Source organism: Lissotriton vulgaris, chromosome 1_1 (genome assembly GCF_964263255.1).
Source record: "Lissotriton vulgaris chromosome 1_1, aLisVul1.2, whole genome shotgun sequence".
In the NCBI taxonomy this organism is placed as follows: Eukaryota; Metazoa; Chordata; class Amphibia; order Caudata; family Salamandridae; genus Lissotriton; species Lissotriton vulgaris.
In genome coordinates this window covers 838,885,296-838,907,350 of record NC_141685.1, presented here as the reverse complement: position 1 = coordinate 838,907,350, position 22,055 = coordinate 838,885,296, and the positions used below count along the sequence as shown (strand labels likewise).

General features: G+C 43.5%; 1 protein-coding gene across 1 annotated transcript in view; it reads right to left on the bottom strand.

Annotated features, from left to right (window-relative positions):
• FAM234B (family with sequence similarity 234 member B) overlaps positions 1–22,055 on the bottom strand; it is a 307,484-nt gene that overhangs the window by 140,963 nt on the left and 144,466 nt on the right. Inside the window, exon 6 of the mRNA XM_086957605.1 lies at positions 5,191–5,338. Within this exon, the coding sequence (XP_086813731.1) occupies positions 5,191–5,338 (148 nt within the window). The remainder of the gene's footprint in view (positions 1–5,190; positions 5,339–22,055) is intronic.

Genomic DNA, 22,055 nt, shown 5'->3' with positions numbered 1-22,055 from the left:
ACTGTACGTACATCCTGCTAATGCCCTAAACGAATGCTGTTCTGGAAGGTAATAGGGGACACTTTGAAGGAATATTCTGGGGTTTCACATTTCCATTTTGCCTAAAGACATTACTATTAGAATTTGGGCCAGGCATTTGCAAGCATATGGCTAGAGAAGACTGGTTTGCAGCACTACAATGCTCGAGGAGCAGCAAAGCTGGCTATGGAATTAAATGGAAAAAAATATCCAATCCATGATTGAACAGTGATATCAGCCACTATAGAACCCTTGCCATGGAGAAACATATTAGCAATTTGGAGGGGATTCACTTTCAGTTTGAAAGCCAGGGGGAAGCACTGCCTGGCCGTCGCTTAGGGTGCTCCCATGCACCTACTGTCCTGCGGTGGAAGGGGGTGGGTATATACTCTTGAATGAGACTGGAGATAAGAAGGCAGCGAGTTCTGGGGCTGGGGTGGAGCGGGGGTAGGAGAATCGGTGTATGATTCCTGGGGTAGAGATGTGTTATACTTGAAATGTTAAATACGTTTGCCTTGTTAATGTCAGGGGAAGTATGGAGGACTTTTAGAATCTGTATTATTCTGTGTGAAATATTAGCATACAAAGTTATGCTTTTCCACAACTGGCTAAAATATCACAAGCTGTACCCCAACTTAAAAGATTAATATGCTCTCTACAAAAAAGTGTTTGCATTTCATGGTACGGAACAATAAAGTTAAGGTAGCATGTATTGCCAGGATTCCTCCCATTTCTCTTTGGAAAAGCCATTCCTGGTTTATTCCATCCATTGCCGAACAGAGACTCTGGGAGGTCAGAGACATACCGAACTCACACACATCCAACAAAAGGGTGCAAAACCCTATTAAAATGTCCACTGTGAACCCCTATTCTTAGCTCCACCCTGCCACATTTCGCCTATTCTCAATGCACCTGAATCCTGTTACTCATCGGCTTTCCCATTAAAGCGCAAAGGCCTACTACTGATGGCTATCAACAGTAATGCTACCTGAGCTACATTAGCATGTGGGAAGATGTACACTACAAAACTAGAAAAATGATTGGGCACATTTACTACATTTTGCTTTCTTTTCTGTATACAACAGGGTTATGAACTGTCTACTGTGGATCTACATTTTGACTGGGCACAGTCCTTTACATATATTCTTGGCCTTAATCATTCAAAGGTCTGTTGTATCCATTTTAAACCGCATCTCTGCTGCAAAGTACAATCAAAAGATATGGGACAGATCGGGTGTTTTCATTTATAGATTAATCAAACCTTCTGATTTGCACCTATGAAAGTGAAATATGAATTGACTAGTAGAAAAAAACTGCAAGATATTATCGCAAAGCAGAGGTTTTCCTAATCCTAAAGATCCAATATAACCAATTCATACAAAAATACTCAATGTGCCACAAATTGGCGAGTTATCCATGTATGGGTCCATGTATGTGATTTACGCCACTCTTTTGATTCTGAGATTTGAACAAAAACGAATTCATAATCACTGCTCATGTAATTAAGCAAGGAACTTTTAAATCTAGTAACCAAGCTCTGTTCTGCAATTCCATGCCAGAACAGAGGTGACGATTATGCTTTACTTTCTTCGCCATGAAAACTTGTATTTCATTAGCTAAAAAAGTCAGTCTCTGCAAACATGTGCCAAAAGCAAGGAGAGCTCCCCCCCACCCCCTACACACAATGGCCACTAACTCAGATGTCCAAGTGAAGGAGGGGCTTCACAGCATATGATTGGGCAATGCCATGCATTGCAGCAACTCGAGTTAGAATTTCAAATCCTATGGCTGGCCTTGACAATTTGCCTGACCCGATGGCTATAGTTTGGGCTATGTGAGTTAACAAGAGAGCTGGCCTCACTTGCAAGCTAGATAATGCGGTATTTCTAGTTTATTTGAAGATCGCTGCTGCTCAGGTCTCTAAAAGCTAAGAGATGAAAGAATACCAACCCCCACTCAGTTCACAAGTGGGTACATTATGACAATGGAGGATTTAAGCTTTTGCAAAAAATTGGATTTCAACAAGTGCTGAACTTGAGACTATTCAGAACATATAGTTCGAAAAAAGTGTGGTAGGAGACTGCAATTCTTGCAGAATAAAGAGCTAACCTCTATTTTGAGAACAAGCCTTGTTTTAAGAATTCACCCCCTATTTTTGTGGATTGATTAAGCTGTTTCTTTTTTAACTCTGTGCAGTGGGACAGTGCTAACCATGCCCCAGTGCTCTGGTCCCTAAAATATGTCGAAATTGGCTAAATCCTAACTGGTATATTTAACTTTTCTATAAAGTTATATAATATGGTGCCCTGAAATGCACCCGTGGCATTGAAAGTTAAATGTCACCTACAGACCACAGCACTACTGTGCCATCCACTAGTATGCCAAAACAAACAAGACTCCAGGCCTACCTCTATAGCCTGGCAGCTGCAGTTTCTGCAACCAGGGCTATCACAATAAACCTTTTTGACAGGAGAAAAATCTCCCTTTCAAAGCTGAAAAATTCCTCTTCTATGTAGACCTTGTAGCCCAAAAGCTAGGGTGTATGGTATCTAAAAGTAGTACTTACATAGATTTGAAATTAACGTGTCCTTACAATGACTAGCCCTCAAAAGCTATTTTCACTCCCAAAAGAAACACTGTGAAGCAAGATTTAATATTAAAACTTTTATCTCAAGCTAGGGGTCAAGGACTGTTTTTAATATTTACTAAAGCCAAACTTAATGGTGAAGTTGGAGTTTTAATAAATATTAAGGAAAGGAGATTTTTGGAAAGAAAACTTTGTCCTGAAAGAAGCCCCTGGAGGATAATTTGCATTAGCCTCTGTCACCCAGCTGGCAAATGGCCTCTGTTGAGGTGTGAAAACTGCTCCTTGAGCAGAGAAAATGGCCTAGTTGTGGGGAGGTATTTTGTTCCTCTGGCAGGAAGACCAGTTAGGCAGTGTCCAGAAACTTAATTCATTTCAAAGGGGCCTCCCCTGTCATACACGGGTATCTCACCGGTTTGGGTTCACCAAGAAGAAGGAGACTGCTCATTGTACTGGCCACACCTCTGGGTGGGCACGCAGGCTCTGCACCCGGGGAGAAGGGTTTCTCCTTCTTGCTCCATCTTAGACTGAATGGGTGAGGTGCACCCAGGGACTGAATGCAGTAGGGCACACAGGAATGATATTATTTAATGTTGACAGGCAGACTATACAAGCCTTTCCCTACTTAGCATCACATGGGTAGGGCCTCTAAAGACCAATCAAAATGAATCAGTTCTTTAAAGATAAGGGCACACGCCACAGCTTAGAGTGGATTACAGATGCACAGGAAAGCTTGTGAACCAAGGTAATCTTAACACAGCAAGAGACTGTGGATGTGGGAAATGGTTATCAGGCGTTCATTTAAGAATATCAATGCATAGATTCTGTAGGGTAGGGGCAGGGAGGCCGGGAGCGGAAACTCCCACATAGAAATAACGAAGTAGTTCTGCACTAGGAGTTTTAATAATTCAGGGGATGTAAAAACATAATCACCCTTTCTGGACTTGTGGCCTTTTAAATCAATCCAAGGATTCAGATGTAAAACAAATTTAAACTGCATGAAGAGGTAAGAGATCTGGGAATTCTGTACACCCTTTCACTACAGTGCTACACAATCAAGAGAACACTTGCAAGTGTGCTTCCCAAGCCCAAAAACCCGAAAGACTATCACTCAGGCCCTCGTCGCCAGCCGCCTCGACTACAGCAATGTGCTCTATGCCGGCACATTCACCCAGCTCCTCAGAGGAGTCCAGTTCATACAGAATGCTGCAGCCAGACTTATCCTGAACCTCCCCAAACAAACCTACACCGCCTCTCACCTGAGACCTCCAATGGCTCCCCATCTAGAAGAGATGCCAGTTCAAGACCTTCAAACGCATGCCTACAAAGCCCTCCATGACCTAGGACGTGCCTACATCAACCATCAACTCAACTTCCACTAAACCTCTATATACTTGAGCTCCTCTTCACTCGTCCTTACACCCCCTCGCATCCTTCTCAGCCGCAGCGGTAGCCAGTCCTTCTCCTACATCACTGCCAAGACCTGGAATGGCCTTCGCCTCCAGCTCCGTACAGCCCCCTCGCTGGCAGACTTCAAAGAGGCTCAAGACTTGGCCCTTCGACTGAGACACAGTGCCCAGATACCCCTATGGGTGACAGTTTTGCACTTCACAAATGCTGTTTGATTAATGCACAGTACACTTATTCAACACTTCGGAGAGAGGACTAAAACCCTACAGCTACTCAGTACAAAAAAATTTGAACAAAGGTCTCTAATCTTAAAAATGATAACTTTTAGAGGTGAAGTTTACTTTTCAATTATTAAAACTGGGGAAATGTGTCCTACAAAACAATCAAAGTTTAACAATGACTGCCCATAGGGTTGCAGCTCCTCTAATACGCTGCCCACACAAAAAGCGAATGTCCAGTGCTTGCTTCCATTCCATTTGGTTCCAGAGTAAATATTTTAAAAAATCATTTGCTAGAGATTTTTAATGGATATATGTTGGTACAAGTCAAATTCAAGCCATTACCAATACCAGTAAGTAGGTCTTCATAACCCTTCCTACACAACTCACATGAGAGATCACCTTATCTTTTATAATTGCAAAATTTCTCCTAAGATGTATTACTGTATGCATTTCTCTTGCAACAGCGAGAGCAAATCCATGACGGTCGAGGGCTCATAGATAGTCCTAGTATTGTAGCCTACATATAGTGTTTCATCCCACTATGTGAGGCTTGCTAGACCATTTTCAGACATATAGTCAGCTCTATTGTAGGGGAGTGCGCTATCGCCAGAGTGTTTAATTTGCTGTGACCAGAACTGGGAAATGTTTTGGTGTTGTGCGTGAATCCTAGTCTGAACAAACCTGTTTTTTGAAAGGTCATGTCAATGTTGCGACTAAAATATTACCAGCTATTTCAGTTGAGAAGGTAAGTGTATTATATATTAATTAACAACTTAGACCCTGAAGAGAACACCCTTGAACCACCTCATGAGGGAGAACATTTTACTTTGAAACCTCAAAGGAGCTTAACAATACCAATACTTTCTGGTTTTGAACTGAAAGGATAATGTAGCCACTACACCATGATCATCATCATCATCACACTTGGCGAAATAGCTCATACGTTTGGTTTCTTACCTAATCCAAACAGTACATAGTAGGCACCCCGGCTAGTGACATAGATTTGTGGTCCAACCAATTTGCCATCACCCAAAACGCTGTACTTCACCAGGCCACCAAGAGTCTTTCCGGTTCCGCCCGAGACCAACAGGAAGCTGAAATCTGGCTAGAAGCGAATAGAAAATAACATTTTTGAAAAAAAAGTCAGTCTTTGATCTACAAGGTGCACAATGTTTGAGCTACTACATTCAGCAAGAAAATAAATAATTGGCACTGTAGGAGCATCCAAGTGAAAAGGATAACACTAGGAAATCACACATCTTTTCCATAGATATAGTCGCTTAAGAGAATATAAACACACAGATTCTTCATAATAGGAGAAGCCACAATGGCAGATTTTCCTGCATGCACTAATATGTTCGAGGAATATGTCCAAAGACACCCGTTCAGCAAACATAGAATGACACATTTACAGAAAACAGGACAAAAGAGGTAGAAAATCATGCTCAACAGTTACATCAGTGCTTTCATTACAAAATCTTCTGTATAACTTTTAACCTCTTGTAGGACTCCTGCATCCAGGAAAGAATACTGTTAACTGTTCCCTACGATTTAGAAACACGAGAAGGAACCACTGTGGCCCCACATAAATTGACTTCATAAATTGATCACATAATGGATTCTGAAATTTAAGTCTTTCACCTATCTGTACAAAGTTTCAAGCGTTACCTCTTCTGCTGAATGCTCCTGACTGCTGCATGTTTAATTATATGAAATGTTTGCTAGTGGGTGTGTTACGCCTGGCTGGGTCTTCACGCTCCCCAATCACATGCATTGGGAAAGCCAATAGGTCTCACCATTTTGATGTATTGGCTTTCCCATATTGTTTGGCTGATACTGCAAAAAAAGTGATGGAAGGAATGTTTGAATTAAACTCAGCCATTGGAATTCCATTCATTACATTTTTGTATTTTCATTGCAATGGGTATGCCCAAATGTGGGTGCTCTGCTCATTGTGCAAATGGAAACAAGTTGTAGCCGACTGAAGAGGTCCAACTAGTCCCAACATTTTCTTGAGTTGCTTGAGTTTTTTGGTTCACAGAGGATCTTGCTTGCTGTTCTGGAGGTCTGTTCCTATTGGAGTGTGATCAAGGCTGGTTTGCATGTGGCTTGGACTAACTTGAGATGGAATAGTGGGCAAAGAAACAATAGCCTGGGATGATGCTTGAGTAATTGCCAGTGGCTGAGATTAATTCAAAAATCCATCAATCACTCTTTTTGCATTTTCCTTGTGATGCCCTATGTGTGACTTGTATACCCAGAATTGAGCCCCATGCTCACTGCGCCACTGGAACTATGATTACTTTTTGACGATGCATCACCAGGAAAAGAAAGAAATGTGCACACTATTCTGTAAATCTGGCAATGAGTGATGACAAATGAGTACATTGGTCACCACACAGCTTGAACTAAAAAAATACTTTAAAGTCTGCGAGGAGTAGGGGAGCAATGCAGGAGCGGGTGTGAGAAGCAACAGGCAGAGGGAGTAGCAGACGAGCTTGAGGTCGAGTGGTGGAGGGATGGATTAAAAAATAAATTTTAAAAAAAGCAGGCGTGAGTGTTGGTCCCTCCTAAATGTACGGAGGAGGGAAAACATGGAGTGCGTAGCGTGGGGAAGCAGCACACAAGTAAGAAAGCGGGGAAAGCAACAATGAGCCTGGGGGAGGAGAAATCAACAGAGCGCACATGGGCATATATTTGAGGGAGGGGAGCACACAAGAGACAGATCAAGAAAACACACACTCGCGTGGAGTGCTAAATGAAAAAGACGATTAGTTCTCTAAATAGGAGTAGCGGATGGGTAAAAGCAATCCAGTCAAAACGATGGTAAAGAAACCATGCACCACAGGAGGGACAAACACACAAAGAGGAACAACGCGAGTCCCTTGCTCATTGCACCATCAGGATTCAAGCAAGCCGGGCCGAAGACGGCTGAAATGCCAGAAACCGGTCCCCGGAAGCTTGTTTCCTTCCCAGTGAAAGACTTTGCTTGGTAGTTTGGTTTGCCCTGTTCCCATGATGCACTGGGCCAGGGACAGACTAATTTGCATATAGCCAGGTTCTGAGCTGGGATGGTGCAGTGAGCTAAAAAACGGTGTTGGATTAAGCCCTGATCTCTTGACTGGGTGAGAGTATTCTGCTTAATTCAGAAACTCTGTCCATCACCACCCCCTGTTGTTTAATTATTTTGTCCACCATAAGCGTGGAAGGGTATACTCAGACGTGAGTCCCTTGCTCATTGCACCATCAGGATTCAAGCAAGCCGGGCCGAAGACGGCTGAAATGCCAGAAACCGATCCCCGGAAGCTTGTTTCCTTCCCAGTGAAAGAATTGGCTTGGTAGTTTGGTTTGCCCTGTTCCCATGATGCACTGGGCCAGGGACAGACTAATTTGCATATAGCCAGGTTCTGAGCTGGGATGGTACAGTGAGCTAAAAAACGGTGTTGGATTAAGCCCTGATCTCTTGACTGGGTGAGAGTATTCTGCTTAATTCAGAAACTCTGTCCATCACCACCCCCTGTTGTTTAATTATTAAGTCTGCCATGACGGCGCTGGTGAGAGGTGTTCCCTTTTTTTGAACATTTGATGCACAGCTACAATCAGCAATGCTTCATATTAATATGCGGTTCCCGGAGTGCTATCCTAATTAGGAGCAGACTGAAGAGGCGTCGCCTTGATGAGAGTGTGACAACAGGCTACCCTCGTCCCCGAGAGAAACCATGAAGCAACGCTAAAACTTTTTTTTATACAAGCAGTGATTGAAGCCTAACTAGGTAGTAAATGTATATTTTCTAATTTTTTTGCATGGCAATAGTGTGCTCGAATTGAGAAATATTAGGAGTAGAACCAGGGAACTGGATTCCCTAACGTCCTGAAGAAAAGGCAATCAGGGGTACAGCTTGAAACATGTTGACCTTCAGGAAATCAGTATCATAATCATAATCATAATCTGCTTTTTTCCTAAATCTCCCACTATACTTTTGGTATACCTACTAGCCCGGTATTTTTAAACTACACCCACATCATCACCACCCCCACTCCCTCCTCATTAAAGACCATCTTTTATCATTGTATAAGAAAGTAGTGCTCCCACGCATTTAGTAGGTCGCACCATGCCCCTATCCGTAGATGATCGGGATGGACCCAATGATAAAGCATGCCACCAACGGGTAACCCTGGTGGGTGAGGGTTTTACTACCAGGACATGCCACACAACAAAGGCACATGTCCTACCTTTTACCCACAGATCCTGCCTATAGTGCTACCCAGGGCCTATCTTAGGGGTGACCTTTATGTAGTAAAAGGGGAGATTCAAATTTGGCAAACACTTTGAATGCCATGTCACTGTGATGGCAAACTGCACACACAGGCCCTAGAGCGGCAGAGGCCTAAGACAGGTTTGAAAGTCTACTTCTGTGGGTGGCGCAAGCAGCGTTGCAGGCCCACTAGTAGCATTTAATTTACTAGCCCTGGGGATAGAGGATACCACTGTACAAGGGACTTACAGCTAAATTAAACATACCAAGCAGGTGTAGCCCAATCTTACCAAGTTTACAGGAGAGAGCACACGCACTTCAGCACTGATCAGCAGTGGTAAAGTGCTCAGTCAGACAACCAATAAAAACCGGTCAGAAAAAAATATAGGAAGGAAGGCAAAAAGTTTGGCGATAACCCTGCAAAAAGGGCCAGATCCAACAATGTTACAGCCCCAGGATCACCAGCTTCAGCTATCATTCCTGATACCTACATGTCAAACTAAAGCTCGAAACTTGTGGTGCCGGAGGAAGACTTGACATTTTGCAACATCATCCGTACAAACCATGGTTTGGACTGCATTAAAAACGTACTGAGCAGTGATCAATCTTTCCCCCAATGTGGAGCGTTCACTAGAACAGTGCACACTGCACAGAACACAAAGTGCATTGATCAATTGTCAAAACTTTCCCACAGAAAGACAGCCTCAAATAAACAAAGGACTCCCACAAGCTTGGTAAAACGCAATGCCTGGAGGACCTGGTGAAAGCTTCAAGCAAATAGATGACTCCATAGGCACGGCCTAATAATGTAAATAAACTTAATTCACAGTGTGAACTGCATTAGCAGATGGCCCAAGGCTTCCTACGTCATGAAGAATCATTTAGACCCGATAGCTAATAGTATACATTTTAATCCCTCAGCAGAATTCGCCATTTTAACTATTTAAAGTAGAAATGGTCCCAGTAGGAATGGGCCCTGAAGAGACAGTAATAGTACATTTATTAGTTCAGTTCTTTCTTGGTGCCTCGAGGCAAAGAACAGGACAGCAACATTGGTTTGCAATAACTGAGCACTCCACAATATTTATCTCATGTCCTAAGGAGAAAATAATCGTATAGCAGATCTTTGCCATTTGGCTGAAGAACACAGCAACAGGGTGTGTTAATGCCCATCTATAAACGTTAACTGTTACAATAAAAACCTTAACGAGGTGCAAACATATCTTCATCCATGCACATCTTCGACATGGGGGTGGTGGGCTGGACCACTGCTAAGAAAGATTTAAGTGCTGGGAATTTAGACAGGCTGGGAGGAGAGAGAAATAATAACAAGTTACCTGAAAGAGCAAATTTAATGAAAGGGTTTGATGAATAGAGTTTGGAACAGGAAAGAAGGAAGCAATAATTGACAAATTAAATGAATGAGGGATAGAAGTGAATAAGACTTTCCGGTATAAGTACTGGAAAACACTATCCCTGTGATTTTGTAAGGAGCAAAAAAACAAACACTGATAACCATTTTTTTTTTTAGAATTATTGAAATCATTGGAAAACATTGAAACAAATCCCACTGGAATTCACAACATACTGAAAACAGGAAAGCCTAAGTGTATTTCATGAACGTAGCATGCATGACATGTTGAGCACTAGCAGTGCTCTCGTACTGATAAATTCATCTACGAGTAACAACGTTCAAGGAGAAAAAGGAAAAATAATTCAAGGAGGAAACATAATGGAAATAATGATGCAGATCAGAACTGCTCACTTAAGAAAGGATGCTGGCTCTGCAACTTTAAAGTTTTAATGAGTCCCACTGTTTCAGAATACAAAGCAATGTCATATGGGCCATTCATTTTAATGGTAAGGTCAGAGTAATGGTATAATATCTATTTCCAGCTATCCTGCCGGTTTAACAGGAGGCACAAGGATTATTTAGGATGCCAAAGAAGATACCCATAAAGAAGAACTAACAGGAAACTCGGTCATCTCCATCTTAAAATCTTCCTTCACTTATATAAACTTTAAAATCAAACAGCAAGTGTGACATGACTAAAAGGAGGCTGTGTCATACCTGAATGCATCCCAGAATAAGATACATATATAGATGTAATCTTCCGAAGGGGCTTCTATAAGGGAGGATGACTATGAAAGGGCAGCGATTAACAAAACTATCTGATTTATAGATTTCAGTCTATACAGGATGTGTTTTTAAGAAAACCTTATTATGATGAAATACTGCAATACAGTGCGAGCATGAGGACTAGATCTCCTTCCACCTCTCCAACATGGCATCCCACTCTCACTGGCATAAGTAAAGGTTACCAGAATCCCTGCTGCTACAAGAGAAGATGAAAGTTGGACTTTTGCAAACGTTTTTAAAGCAGACCCGTTCGTTTTAAAACATCATATCCAGTTCTCAGTAAGGAGAGGGCCTCCTAACTTTATGGGAAATATTTTGAATAGCTTCTAAAACATGTCACTATTAATGGGAAAGGAAAACAAAGGATACCCATCCGCATTGTTGGTAGGATCCAATCTTGACAAGTTGACACATTATGCTAGATCTAGCCACTAAAGGAAGGAATGATAGCACCGTCTCTTCCTGGCACATACTCAGCTCAATCTTTTACCTAAGAGTTCAGATGTAAAAACACTTTCATGTATTCAGACTCCATTAAGATATTAATGTGGTCTTGCCGAAGCGTGAAATATCGGTCATGGCAGTGTGTAGGAGTCGCAAGGAGACATTCAGTGAAATAAGAGTGTAGTAAACCTCACCAATAACCTAGACAGGACATGCAGACTATACATAATCTTATGCATGGTTTTTCACAACAGGAGTGTAAAGCCTATGAACCACCATTGGTGTGACTCGTCCACAGAAATTATCTTCATTCTCTGCTGTCTGAGTTTCAACAGGATCATTGGCAGAATCAGAATTAATGAAAAATAACTTTCTGTAAAGGGGCATTTTCCAGGAATTTGGTTCTAGCCACCTGGATGCAAAGCCCTCTTTTGTATTTCTTGGTGTTGGAAGTATGCCCATTTGTGTGGCTCCACACTGGCGGAATCGGTCTGTGAGCTGGCTGGAACTGTTCTATCAAGAACTACTGCTTAGCTCACCTGTTTTTATGTTCTGCAGTTCTGGAAGGTGCATCCCCACCGCTGGCCACACTGCTTGTTGATAGTCCACCATTGTAATTTCACTATTAACTGAGACAAGTGTTCTTTCCCACAAGGAACTCGTTTCAAAGGGTGATTTTCCCAAAAAGACCAAAAACGTGACACAAGAACAGGACAACTGGAGTTATGCCGCCATGGTGGATGGAATGGCTTGGTTGACTGAATCACAAAAAAAGGCAAATTATGCAGCATAATACAGTACACTCTGTGGAGGCATTATTTTGCTATTTTGTATGTATGCATGTGGCATGGGAATAGAGGGAACCTAACCAAAAGCTCAGCAGACCGCTGTACTAGGTGAAGGCATGCATACAGTCAACGAGTGATAGGAGAGGTAGCTGGTCTGTAGATTGATAATGCATGGTTATGTAGTGTTCTTTAAAGAGGTGCAGTTTCAGCTATTTCCAAAATTGGATCAGTGTAAAACGGCAGTCCCAATGGTTAAGGGGATGTTGTTCCACATCCTGAGTTGCACTTTTTAGTCTCCAATCTCATAATGCCATTTTAATACTCATTCATACTGTATGAGCAATTGTTTCACCTAATTAGTGCCAGTTTACCATCTAGAGTACAACAATCGACAACTGATAGTCAAGCAGGTAACCTTTGCATAGGGGTTTCCAATGCGTAGTATCCTGTTTGGCACTTTTTGAAACTTTTGATACGTTTGATCCAAAAAAAAAAAAAAAAAAATTCAAATTTGCAAATCTGTAGCAAATTGTTGATTAAGCTACACGTGGTGATTCTATGATGATGCAGAAAATACAGCAGCTGAAGAATCGTATAACATCAGTAGCCCACCAAAAGAACAGTTTAAGTACTACTGATTCTAGAGACATTACTGTTAAGTTCTCAAATGTATAATAACAAAAAGTTCCCTCATCACTAAAAAGAAAGCGTAGGGGTACAGAAGGCTGAAAATATTTTTTTTGCTCTCTTGTCAATCCCCAAATCCACCCAACTTTTGCCATTCATCAGGAGCTGGGGATGGGATATGTGTCTGATTTGGTGAGTTTGGCCCCCCTGGTTTGTTGGATAAAAACTTGGCTGAACCCTGAACTTACGTTGAATCACCAGATTTTAAGGGATTGTGTTGCCTTAGACAAAGCTAGTGAAATACAGTGGCTGTCATATATTAAGGCAATGTTTTTTAAACTTGGGTGCCCAGACATTTATTACGCCCCAGGTGGAATTATGAAAGCTGACATAAAGTGGGTTAAAACAAATTTTTTAAGCTTAATGGGACAGGAACGGGAGGGCGAGGAAATAAAACAAGCATTTACAATGCAATAGGTCTCGCAGCATTAAATTTTGAGTTATTGGCATTGTGTATGACAATGCGTTGCATACATTTTTTAGCAAACTTTGAATTGGTGAGCAGTGAGAGTGTGTACAAGAGTATGCTGTTCTTGAAAGCAGTGTGGTAGAGAGTGCAGGAATTTGGGTGTCCTGAGGAATGTGGATGATGCACCTCACGCACGGGGCTGACACAGTTATCATTCACACAGCTCTGATGATGCACCTTACGCACGGGCTCACAGTTGTTTTTCACACAGCTCTGATGATGCACCTCACGCACGGGGCTGACACATTTATTATTTACACAGCTCTGATGATGCACCTCAGGCACGGGCTCACAGCTGTTATTATTCACACAGCTCTGATGATGCACCTTAGGCACGGGCTCACAGCTGTTATTCACACAGCTCTGATGATGCACCTCACGCACGGGGCTGACGCAGTTATTATTCACACAGCTCTGATGATGCACCTTAGGCACAGGCTCACAGCTGTTATTATTCACACAGCTCTGATGATGCACCTCACGCAAGGGGCTGACACAATTATTATTTACACAGCTCTGATGATGCACCTTAGGCACGGGCTCACAGCTGTTATTATTTACACAGCTCTGATGATGCACCTCACGCACGGGCTCACAGTTGTTTTTCACACAGCTCTGATGATGCACCTCACGCACGGGGCTGACAGTTATTATTTACACAGCTCTGATGATGCACCTCAGGCATGGGCTCACAGCTGTTATTATTCACACAGCTCTGATGATGTGCTCACAGCTGTTATTATTCACACAGCTCTGATGATGCACCTCACGCACGGGGTTGACGCAGTTATCATTCACACAGCTCTGAGGATGCACCTTAGGCACGGGCTCACAGCTGTTATTATTCACACAGCTCTGATGATGCACCTCACGCACGGGGCTGACGCAGTTATTATTTAAACAGCTCTGATGCACCTTAGGAACGGGCTCACAGCTGTTATTATTTACACAGCTCTGATGATGCACCTCCGGCACGGGCTCACAGCTGTTATTATTCACACAGCTCTGATGATGCACCTCACGCACGGGCTCACAGCTGTTACAGTGCTTCTTTCTTTTTACTGGGGGCAACCTGGCTGGATAAATGCAGCGAAGTTTCTCAATGTAAAGACTTTGCTGCCTCAGATGCATGTTTACTTTGTTTCACTGTCTCAGAAATGTCCATTTTAGTGGTTAAAAGGCTACCTAAACAAGAGCAAAGAAAATACACACAAAAAAAAAACTGAAGCCCCCAGAAGCCAACAACCTGGCTGGATAAATGCAGAGAAGTTTCTCAATGTAAAGACTTTGCTGCCTCAGCTGCATGTTTACTTTGTTTCACTGTCTCGGAAATGTCCCTTTAAGTGGTTAAAAGGCTACCTAAACAAGAGCAAAGAAAATACACAACACAAAAAAAAAAACTTAAGCCCCCCGAAGCCCGCTTACGGTTGGTGCTGTGGTGCACGTGACGAAATCTACAGTGGGGCGGGACTTCCGTTTCCTTCTGGAAGCTTTCGCCCACGGAGTGGCTGGCCAGGAGAGGAGCAGTCAGGAGAGGAGCAGTGGTGACGCGGGGCTACCATGCCCAAGGGAGAGCCCTGCGGTGGCGGCTGAAGTAAGGAGTTGCGCCGATGAGGTGAGTGGGGCTTAGTTGTAGTGGGGGGGCGGTGGGGGAGGGGGGGTGTCTGTGTGCGCTGGTGTGTGCGCGCGCTCTTTTGTGTGTGTGGCGGGGGGTGGTGGTGTGTGTCTCTGTATGTGTGCGCTCGTGTGTATGCGTGCAGGTATGTGCGCTAGTGTGTGTGTGCGTGCGTGTATGTCTCTGCGTGTGTGCCTGTGTGTGCGTGTGCGCGCGTCTCTGTGTGGGTGTGCGTGTGACTAGCCTGCCGGAATCGGAGCGCGTGGTTGTGCCCGCCACCCGCTCCGATCCCTCTCTTGACGATGCGCAAGGCCAGGTCTTGTCTCCTGAAAAGCGAAGCCAGTGACAATAGGTCCTTGGCGAGACCGCGCTTTCACGCGGTTAACGCCACGAGACCTAAAAACCTCTGCTTAGCGCACAATATTTATTAATCTTATCTCCATCTATAGAGCCTTACTTAAGAATCGTGACAAAGCCCTTCTACCGTGCGTTACTGACCAGATTTCGTTTCAACCTGATTCATTGGTCATAGAGCAACTTTTTAGGTTGGAGTAAACCAGAGGACTCAGCCCCGTGTAATTGTGATAGTTGCTCAATTCAGGACACTATGCACTTTATATTATTCTGTGATTTTTATAATGACAACAGAAAGAAGTTTTTAATTCCACTTCTGAGAGGCAAGGGTTTTTTACTGGTCAGACCAGCCTTAATGTACCTTCAATTATTGGATAATCCTTGGAATATTTTTAATATTGCTAGTTTTCTGGTAGCTGCTATATGGATTAGGAAAAAAAGATTCCCAGCGATGATTGAATAATGAATTTTACCGGAAACCTAAAATATTATGAAATTGTACTATCGGAGATATTTCTCCTATTTTAAAATAATGTGTCTTTTTTTATTTTCACCCAAATGTATTTTATTGTTTTGTGTCTTGTATGTGTACTTTTATGATTTTAATTATTCGAATAAAGTGGTTTTGACTGACTGACAAGAAAGCGTATGTTAAAAATTCAAATTCTGCTCCTTTATTAAATATGCAAACTTGCCTGAGGCGGCGATGGAGGGGGGTAATTTGTGACATACCGTAGAAGGTATATATATAACAATCTTGATTCATAGAATTTTAGAGAAAATTAAATTTATGAAAGTAGGGCCATTCATGATTCGGTGTTTGCAAACCTATATTTTTTATCACAAATGTAGTTTTCTGGCGCAATATCTCGGGCACCTAACCCAGAAGGGAAAGTAGACTATTGACCTCGAGCCAAGGATGTGGAACTATTGCAGAAGTTGGGAACAAAGACTGATAGCAGGCAGTGGAGATGGAGCTAAAGAACAAGCCACTACCTTTTGTAATACCTTATCTGGTAGAGACTATCTAGCTGCAGACTCCTTACTTTAGAATTAACCCAAGGAATCGGACTGGATCCGGAAAACGTACGCTGTGCCTATATAGGCGTCACCCCAGCACGCTGACGTCAGTTTCTTTTTATGACTTTCCACACGAGGAGTGCAGAGCCATGAAGAACACAGACTACTGGCGTGGAAAACCGAGGCTCTGAAAGGGAAATAACTGGTCCCTAGAAATCAGTTTGCAGAGCAGGGAGGATGGGTGGGTCAGTAAGGAATCAGCAACTAGACAGAGTCTCTATCAGGTAAGGAGTTATCGAAGGTAAGTATCTTCTTCATCTGATTAAATCTTCTAGCCGCAGATTCCTTACCTTAGAATAGATACCAAAGCAATACCTCCCCGGAGGTGGGTCAGCAAAAACATTTTCTACCAAAAAGTTCTGCAGGACCGAACGGGCAAAGTGTCCATCCCAACAGACCTGACTGTCTGGGCAGTAGTGTTTGATGAACATGTGCAAGGAAGCCCACTTTGCTGCCTGGCAGATGCCCAGGACCAGGACTATGCGTGCTAATGCAGTGATTGAAGCCTTCGATCTGGTGAAAAGAGCATGCAAGACCTTAGGGGGTTGCTTCTTGGCCAATGCGTAACAGATTTTAATACAGAATACGATCCATCAGGAGATGGTCTGCTTCTGCATGGCGTTTTCCCTTTCCGCTCCGACATACCCTACGAAGAGTTGATCGTCCACCCGGAACTCTTTCATGCAGTCACGGTAGAAGGACAATGATCTTTTTTGGGTCAAGATAGTGAAGTCACTCGTCTTCCATGGAGGGATATGGTGGAGCATAAAAAGTAGGCAGAGTGATTGACTGGCCTACATGAAAGGGAGAGACGACTTTCGGTAGAAAGGAAGCTCTAGTTCATAGAACCAGCTTGTCTGTGTAGATGTTCAGGTGTGGAGGCTTGGATGTCAAAGCCTGAAGCTCGCTGACCCTTCAGGCAGATCTTATGGCCACCAGGAGGGCCGTCATGATGGTAAGGAGCCTGAGAGGATAGTTGTGCAAGGGCTCAAAGGGAGCGCATATCAGGAATTTTAGGATGATATTAAGGTTCCACTGAGGCAAAATAAAGGGAGAAGGAGGATACATATGTTTCAAACCTTTCAAGAACCTATGTAAAACGGGGGATTTGAAGAGGGATGGCTGGTCAGGCAACCGCAGAAAGGCTGAAATAGCAGAAAGATAACCTTTAAATAGCCCAGAGCAAAGCCCTGCTGGGTGAGCTAAAGAATAAAGAGAAGTACTGAGAAAGCGAAGCAGAAAGGGTGGCAACCTGCTTTTCTGCACACCATGCCAAACACGTGCCCCAACGGCAGGCGTATATTGTTTTGGTGGAGGGATGCCTGGCTGCCAGAAAAACATTGCAGACTTCAGGCAGAAGGTCGAAGGCTGTCAACTATCGCCGTTCCACAAGGAGGCAGACTGTTGACGGGTTTGGGTGGAGAACCCGGCCCTGCTGCTGCAACAGAAGATCCTCCCAAAGGGCAAGCGTGATCGGAGGACTGATGGCCATGCTCAACAGCTCGGGATGCTAACATGTCTGAGCCCAGTTTGGAGCCACAAGAATGACTTGGGCCCGGTTGCTCCTGGTCTTGTTGAGAACTCTGGGCAGGAGTGGTATGGGCAGAAAGGCGTACAGGAGGCGTGAACACCACTCAAGACAAAAAACATCTTCAAGCGAGAGATGTCTTGGGAAATCTGCACAAATGCTAACATTGCACGTTTTAGGAGGTAGCGAATAGATCTAACCAAGGTTCTCCCCACCACTGAAAGAGACCTATCGCCACCTCCGGATGAGGACACCATTCGTGATCCGCAGGCCATTGTTGGCTGAGTTTGTCTGCACTGGCGTTAGGAAAACCCAGCAGGTGTTGAACCCCCAGGGAAATGCCCTGACATTTCAGCCATTTCCAGAGACACAGGGCATCTTGACAAAGAGTCCACAAACTCACCCAGTCCTGCTTGTTGCAGAACCACATGGTGGTGGTGTTGTCCTTGAACACTTGCAGTAGCCTTCCCTTGATGGAGGGTAAAAAGGCTTTTAATGCCAGTTGGTTTACCCAGGGCTTCAGCAGGTTGATGTGGAGTCTGGATTCAGCCAGAGACCAGAGGCCTCTGATCTCCACCTCTACCAGATGGCTGCCCCATCTCAGGGTGATGCATCTGTCACCACTGTAAGATCTGGTTGGGGAAGGAAGAGGGGTCTGTCGTTGACGCAATTGCAATTTGCTAACCACCACTGCAGATCTCTTGCAGTTCCCTCTGAGATCTGAACCTTGTCGGTGAGATTCCCCTGATTCTGCGCACACTGGAACTTCAGGTGCCACTGCAGAGCCCACATATGCCAGGGGGCATGTGTCACAAGCAGGATGCAGTAGGCCATGAGGCACAATAGCCTCTGAATTCGCGCACCGAAATCCACGATAGAGGACGAAACAATGGTATCATAACCTGAATATGCTGGACTTACAGTTTGGAAGGACAGACTCAAAACTGCACCATGTCCGGAACAGCTTTGATGAAAGGGAGCTTCTGAGAGGGAGCCAAGTGTCACTTCGGCATGTTGATAGTGAACCCCAGCAAATGCAGGTGGTCCGAAGTAGTTTGGCGACGACAACCTGGGGCGAGCCCGCCTTCAACAGACAGTCATCAAGATAGGGGAATACTGGGAACCCTGAATTTCACAGATGAGTTGCAACCACCACCATCACCTTGGTGTACACCCAAGGGGCACTGGTAAGGCCAAAAGGGAGCACAGAAAACTGAAAGCACTTGTAGTCTGCCGTGAACCTCAGGTAACGCCTGTGGGCAGACAGGATGAAAATGTGGAAATATGCACCCTGCAAATCCAACGCTACCATCAGGTCTCCCGGATCCAGGACAGACAAGACCTGAGCGAGTGCAAGCATTCTAAATTTCTCCTTCTTGGGCAGGTAATTGAGAGGGTTCATGTGTAGTATAGGACTGAGGCCTCCATCTTTCTTTGGCACAAGGAAGTAGCAGGAATAACAACTAAAACTTACTTCTGGCATTGGCACCCTCTCAATGTCTCCCTTAGCCAAGAGAGCCGTCACTTTCTAGGGGAGCAAAGAAAAACGGTACTCTGTCAAGATGGTACTCTGTCATCCAGTTGCATGCAGGTGGCATGGGTGAAGGGGTAGTCTTGAAAGGGAGGGAGTAGCCCCTCCGGACACTCTGCAGAACCCATTGGCCTGGTGTTACAGACCACTAATGGTGCAGGTGATGGCAGATCCTGCCCATGATGATAAGGGGCCGACTGTAAGGGCATAGAGGCGGCAGCTGCTGGGGGATGGGGTGTGGGGTTGGTGTATGGACTGGCCAGACCTCTGGCTACCCGACCAATGAGGTCTGTGGTACCGCATCCTCGGCCATGAACAAGCTAGAAAGCTTGTGTACTACAGTACCTGGGTGGGAACAGACATGACTGGACGCCCCTTCCATGGCTCGAAAAAGGAGTGAAAGGCGGATTGGGGATGGCACGGGCCATGGAAAGGCCCATGGCCTTAGCCATGCTGTTTTTAAAGTGCTCCAGCACAGAAGCTGCCTTGCCTCTGAACAAACGGGCGCCATCAAAGGGCATGTGTGTATGGGTATGTAAGTGGGTGTGTGAGGTGATATGGGTGTGTGACACCCATGGGGTCAAGGTACCTCTACTCTGACCTGTTTAATAATTTTCCAGAAAAAGTTTAAGTCGCAGGGACCATTCCCCAAAACTTAAAATGGCATCCGCAACCTCCTGGTCAGGTTATGGTCTGACAATGGGAGCATTGCTTGTGGCGAGTGACTCGGCTGATCCACTGCGGAGGATCTGCGGAGGGTCTGCATACCTAGATATACAATTTAGTTTTTCCCTTTAATAATTCTGCAACTACTGACCATATTTACACCAAAACACTAAACAGGATCTTTCTGGACCAAGAGCGACCTCTTTGCCAAATTTGGTGTAATTTCGTCCAGTAGTTAAGGCTGTAGTCCTGTATAAAAGCCAATGGGAAATTGCTTGGGAACGCAAACCCTCCCCCCCACTTTTTCTCAGCTCCCGCTTGACTGATCGCTCCAAAACCTACTATGTCACTTTTTTGGGAATATTTCGTGAAAATTGATCAAAAGGCATCAAAGTTATAAGCAAGTCAAAAATGCTTTTCCTGTGGAAACTAGGTGCTAACTATAACTACCTACTGGCAACTGCCATGAGGTAATAAATAAAAAAATATACATCTATATATCTATATCAAAGAAGTGACTCAAACAAATGGACTCAACAAAAAATATGTTTCCACAACACCGTTTCAGCTTCCGCCTTCCTCGGGTAGTACAAGATTGTTTGCTAAGTGGCCGCACGGCTGATAATATTGGATTTTCTAAAAGCATCACGAGTGAAGATTCCATCTGAAATGTGGATTCAATGCAGGCCGGAGAGAGAAAGAGAGAGACACAGACAGAAAGACAGACACACACACCTATCCCCGGGGAAACTAAAGATTTGTTTGCATATTTTTGCACAAATTATGGAGTTTCTTGGGTGGGTTTTGTTTAGCACTGAATAAATCCAATTTTATGGAGAAATCGTCTGTGGAGAATTTCTGAGGAGCCCGGTGCTGCTGTGTCACAGAGCTGTGTATGCAATGCTTGAAGGTATACACATACACACACATATATATATATATATATATATATATATATATATATATATATATATATATATATATATATATATATATATATATACATATATACACACACACACACACAGATATCTATATATACACACACACACGCATATATATATATATATATATATATATATATATATATATATATATATATATATATATATATATATATATATATATATATCCTACTGGCGGTCGACAGTAGGTAGTTATAGTTAGGATCTACTTTCCATAGGAAATCCGCAACATTCTATTGGGAATAACTTTGGCGCCGGTGGACGAATCTTCGCGAATTTCTCAAAGTTCGTGGCCCGCTCCTTCCCTGAAAATGTGGAGGGGATTCGTCAAGCGGGGGCCGAGATAAAAGGGGGGGTCTCAAAACATGTTTTACCCAATGTTAATTTCCATAGGGCGGTCGAACTCACTTTTAGCCCGAACGGCTGAATGGATTTCCACCAAACTTGGCAAAATTGTAGGGACTGGTACCCCGATGTGCCTTTGCTATGTCTCAAGATATATGCTCCAGTGGTTTTTATGAAAATTAACTTTGAAAAAATATATATTGGGCTACATTGGGCTATATATATGTTAGAGCCCAAATGTAGCCCAATGTAGCCCAAAGATGGCCACCAGAGACAAAAAACCAAATGTAGCCCAAATATCAGCCAAATGTAGCCCAACAATTTGCTATTAAAAAACCTATGAAATTTACTGAAAAAACCATAGGTTTCACACATGTTATAGTTAGGAATTAGCATTTAAAAAACCTTTGAAATTCACTGAAAAAACCATAGGTTTCACACACGTTGTAGTTAGGAATTAGCATTTAAAAAACCTTTGAAATTCACTGAAAAAAACATAGGTTTCACACACGTTATAGTTAGGAATTAGCATTTAAAAAACCTTTGAAATTCACTGAAAAAACCATAGGTTTCACACTAGTTATAGTTCGGAATTAGCATTTAAAAAACCTATTAAATTCACTGAAAAAACCATAGGTTTCACACCAGTTATAGTTAACTGGAAATTTTACTGACATAAAACCATTGAAATTCCCACGTTATAGTTAGTTGGACTCACTATAACTTGCGCACCTGCAATGCACTGCTGATGACGTCACATATTACATCACTCATGACATGGTCAGTGACATCACTCATGACATCACTGATGACACCATAACCGCTTTTAGAGTTTCCATCTCTGTTTTCATACATCGCATTTCGTCACCACATGCAAACCAAACCGTGTAGTGGCTGAAAAGGGTAGAATTAAAATTCTCTGCTGCACTTCTGGCTTAAGACTTGTCAGCCTAA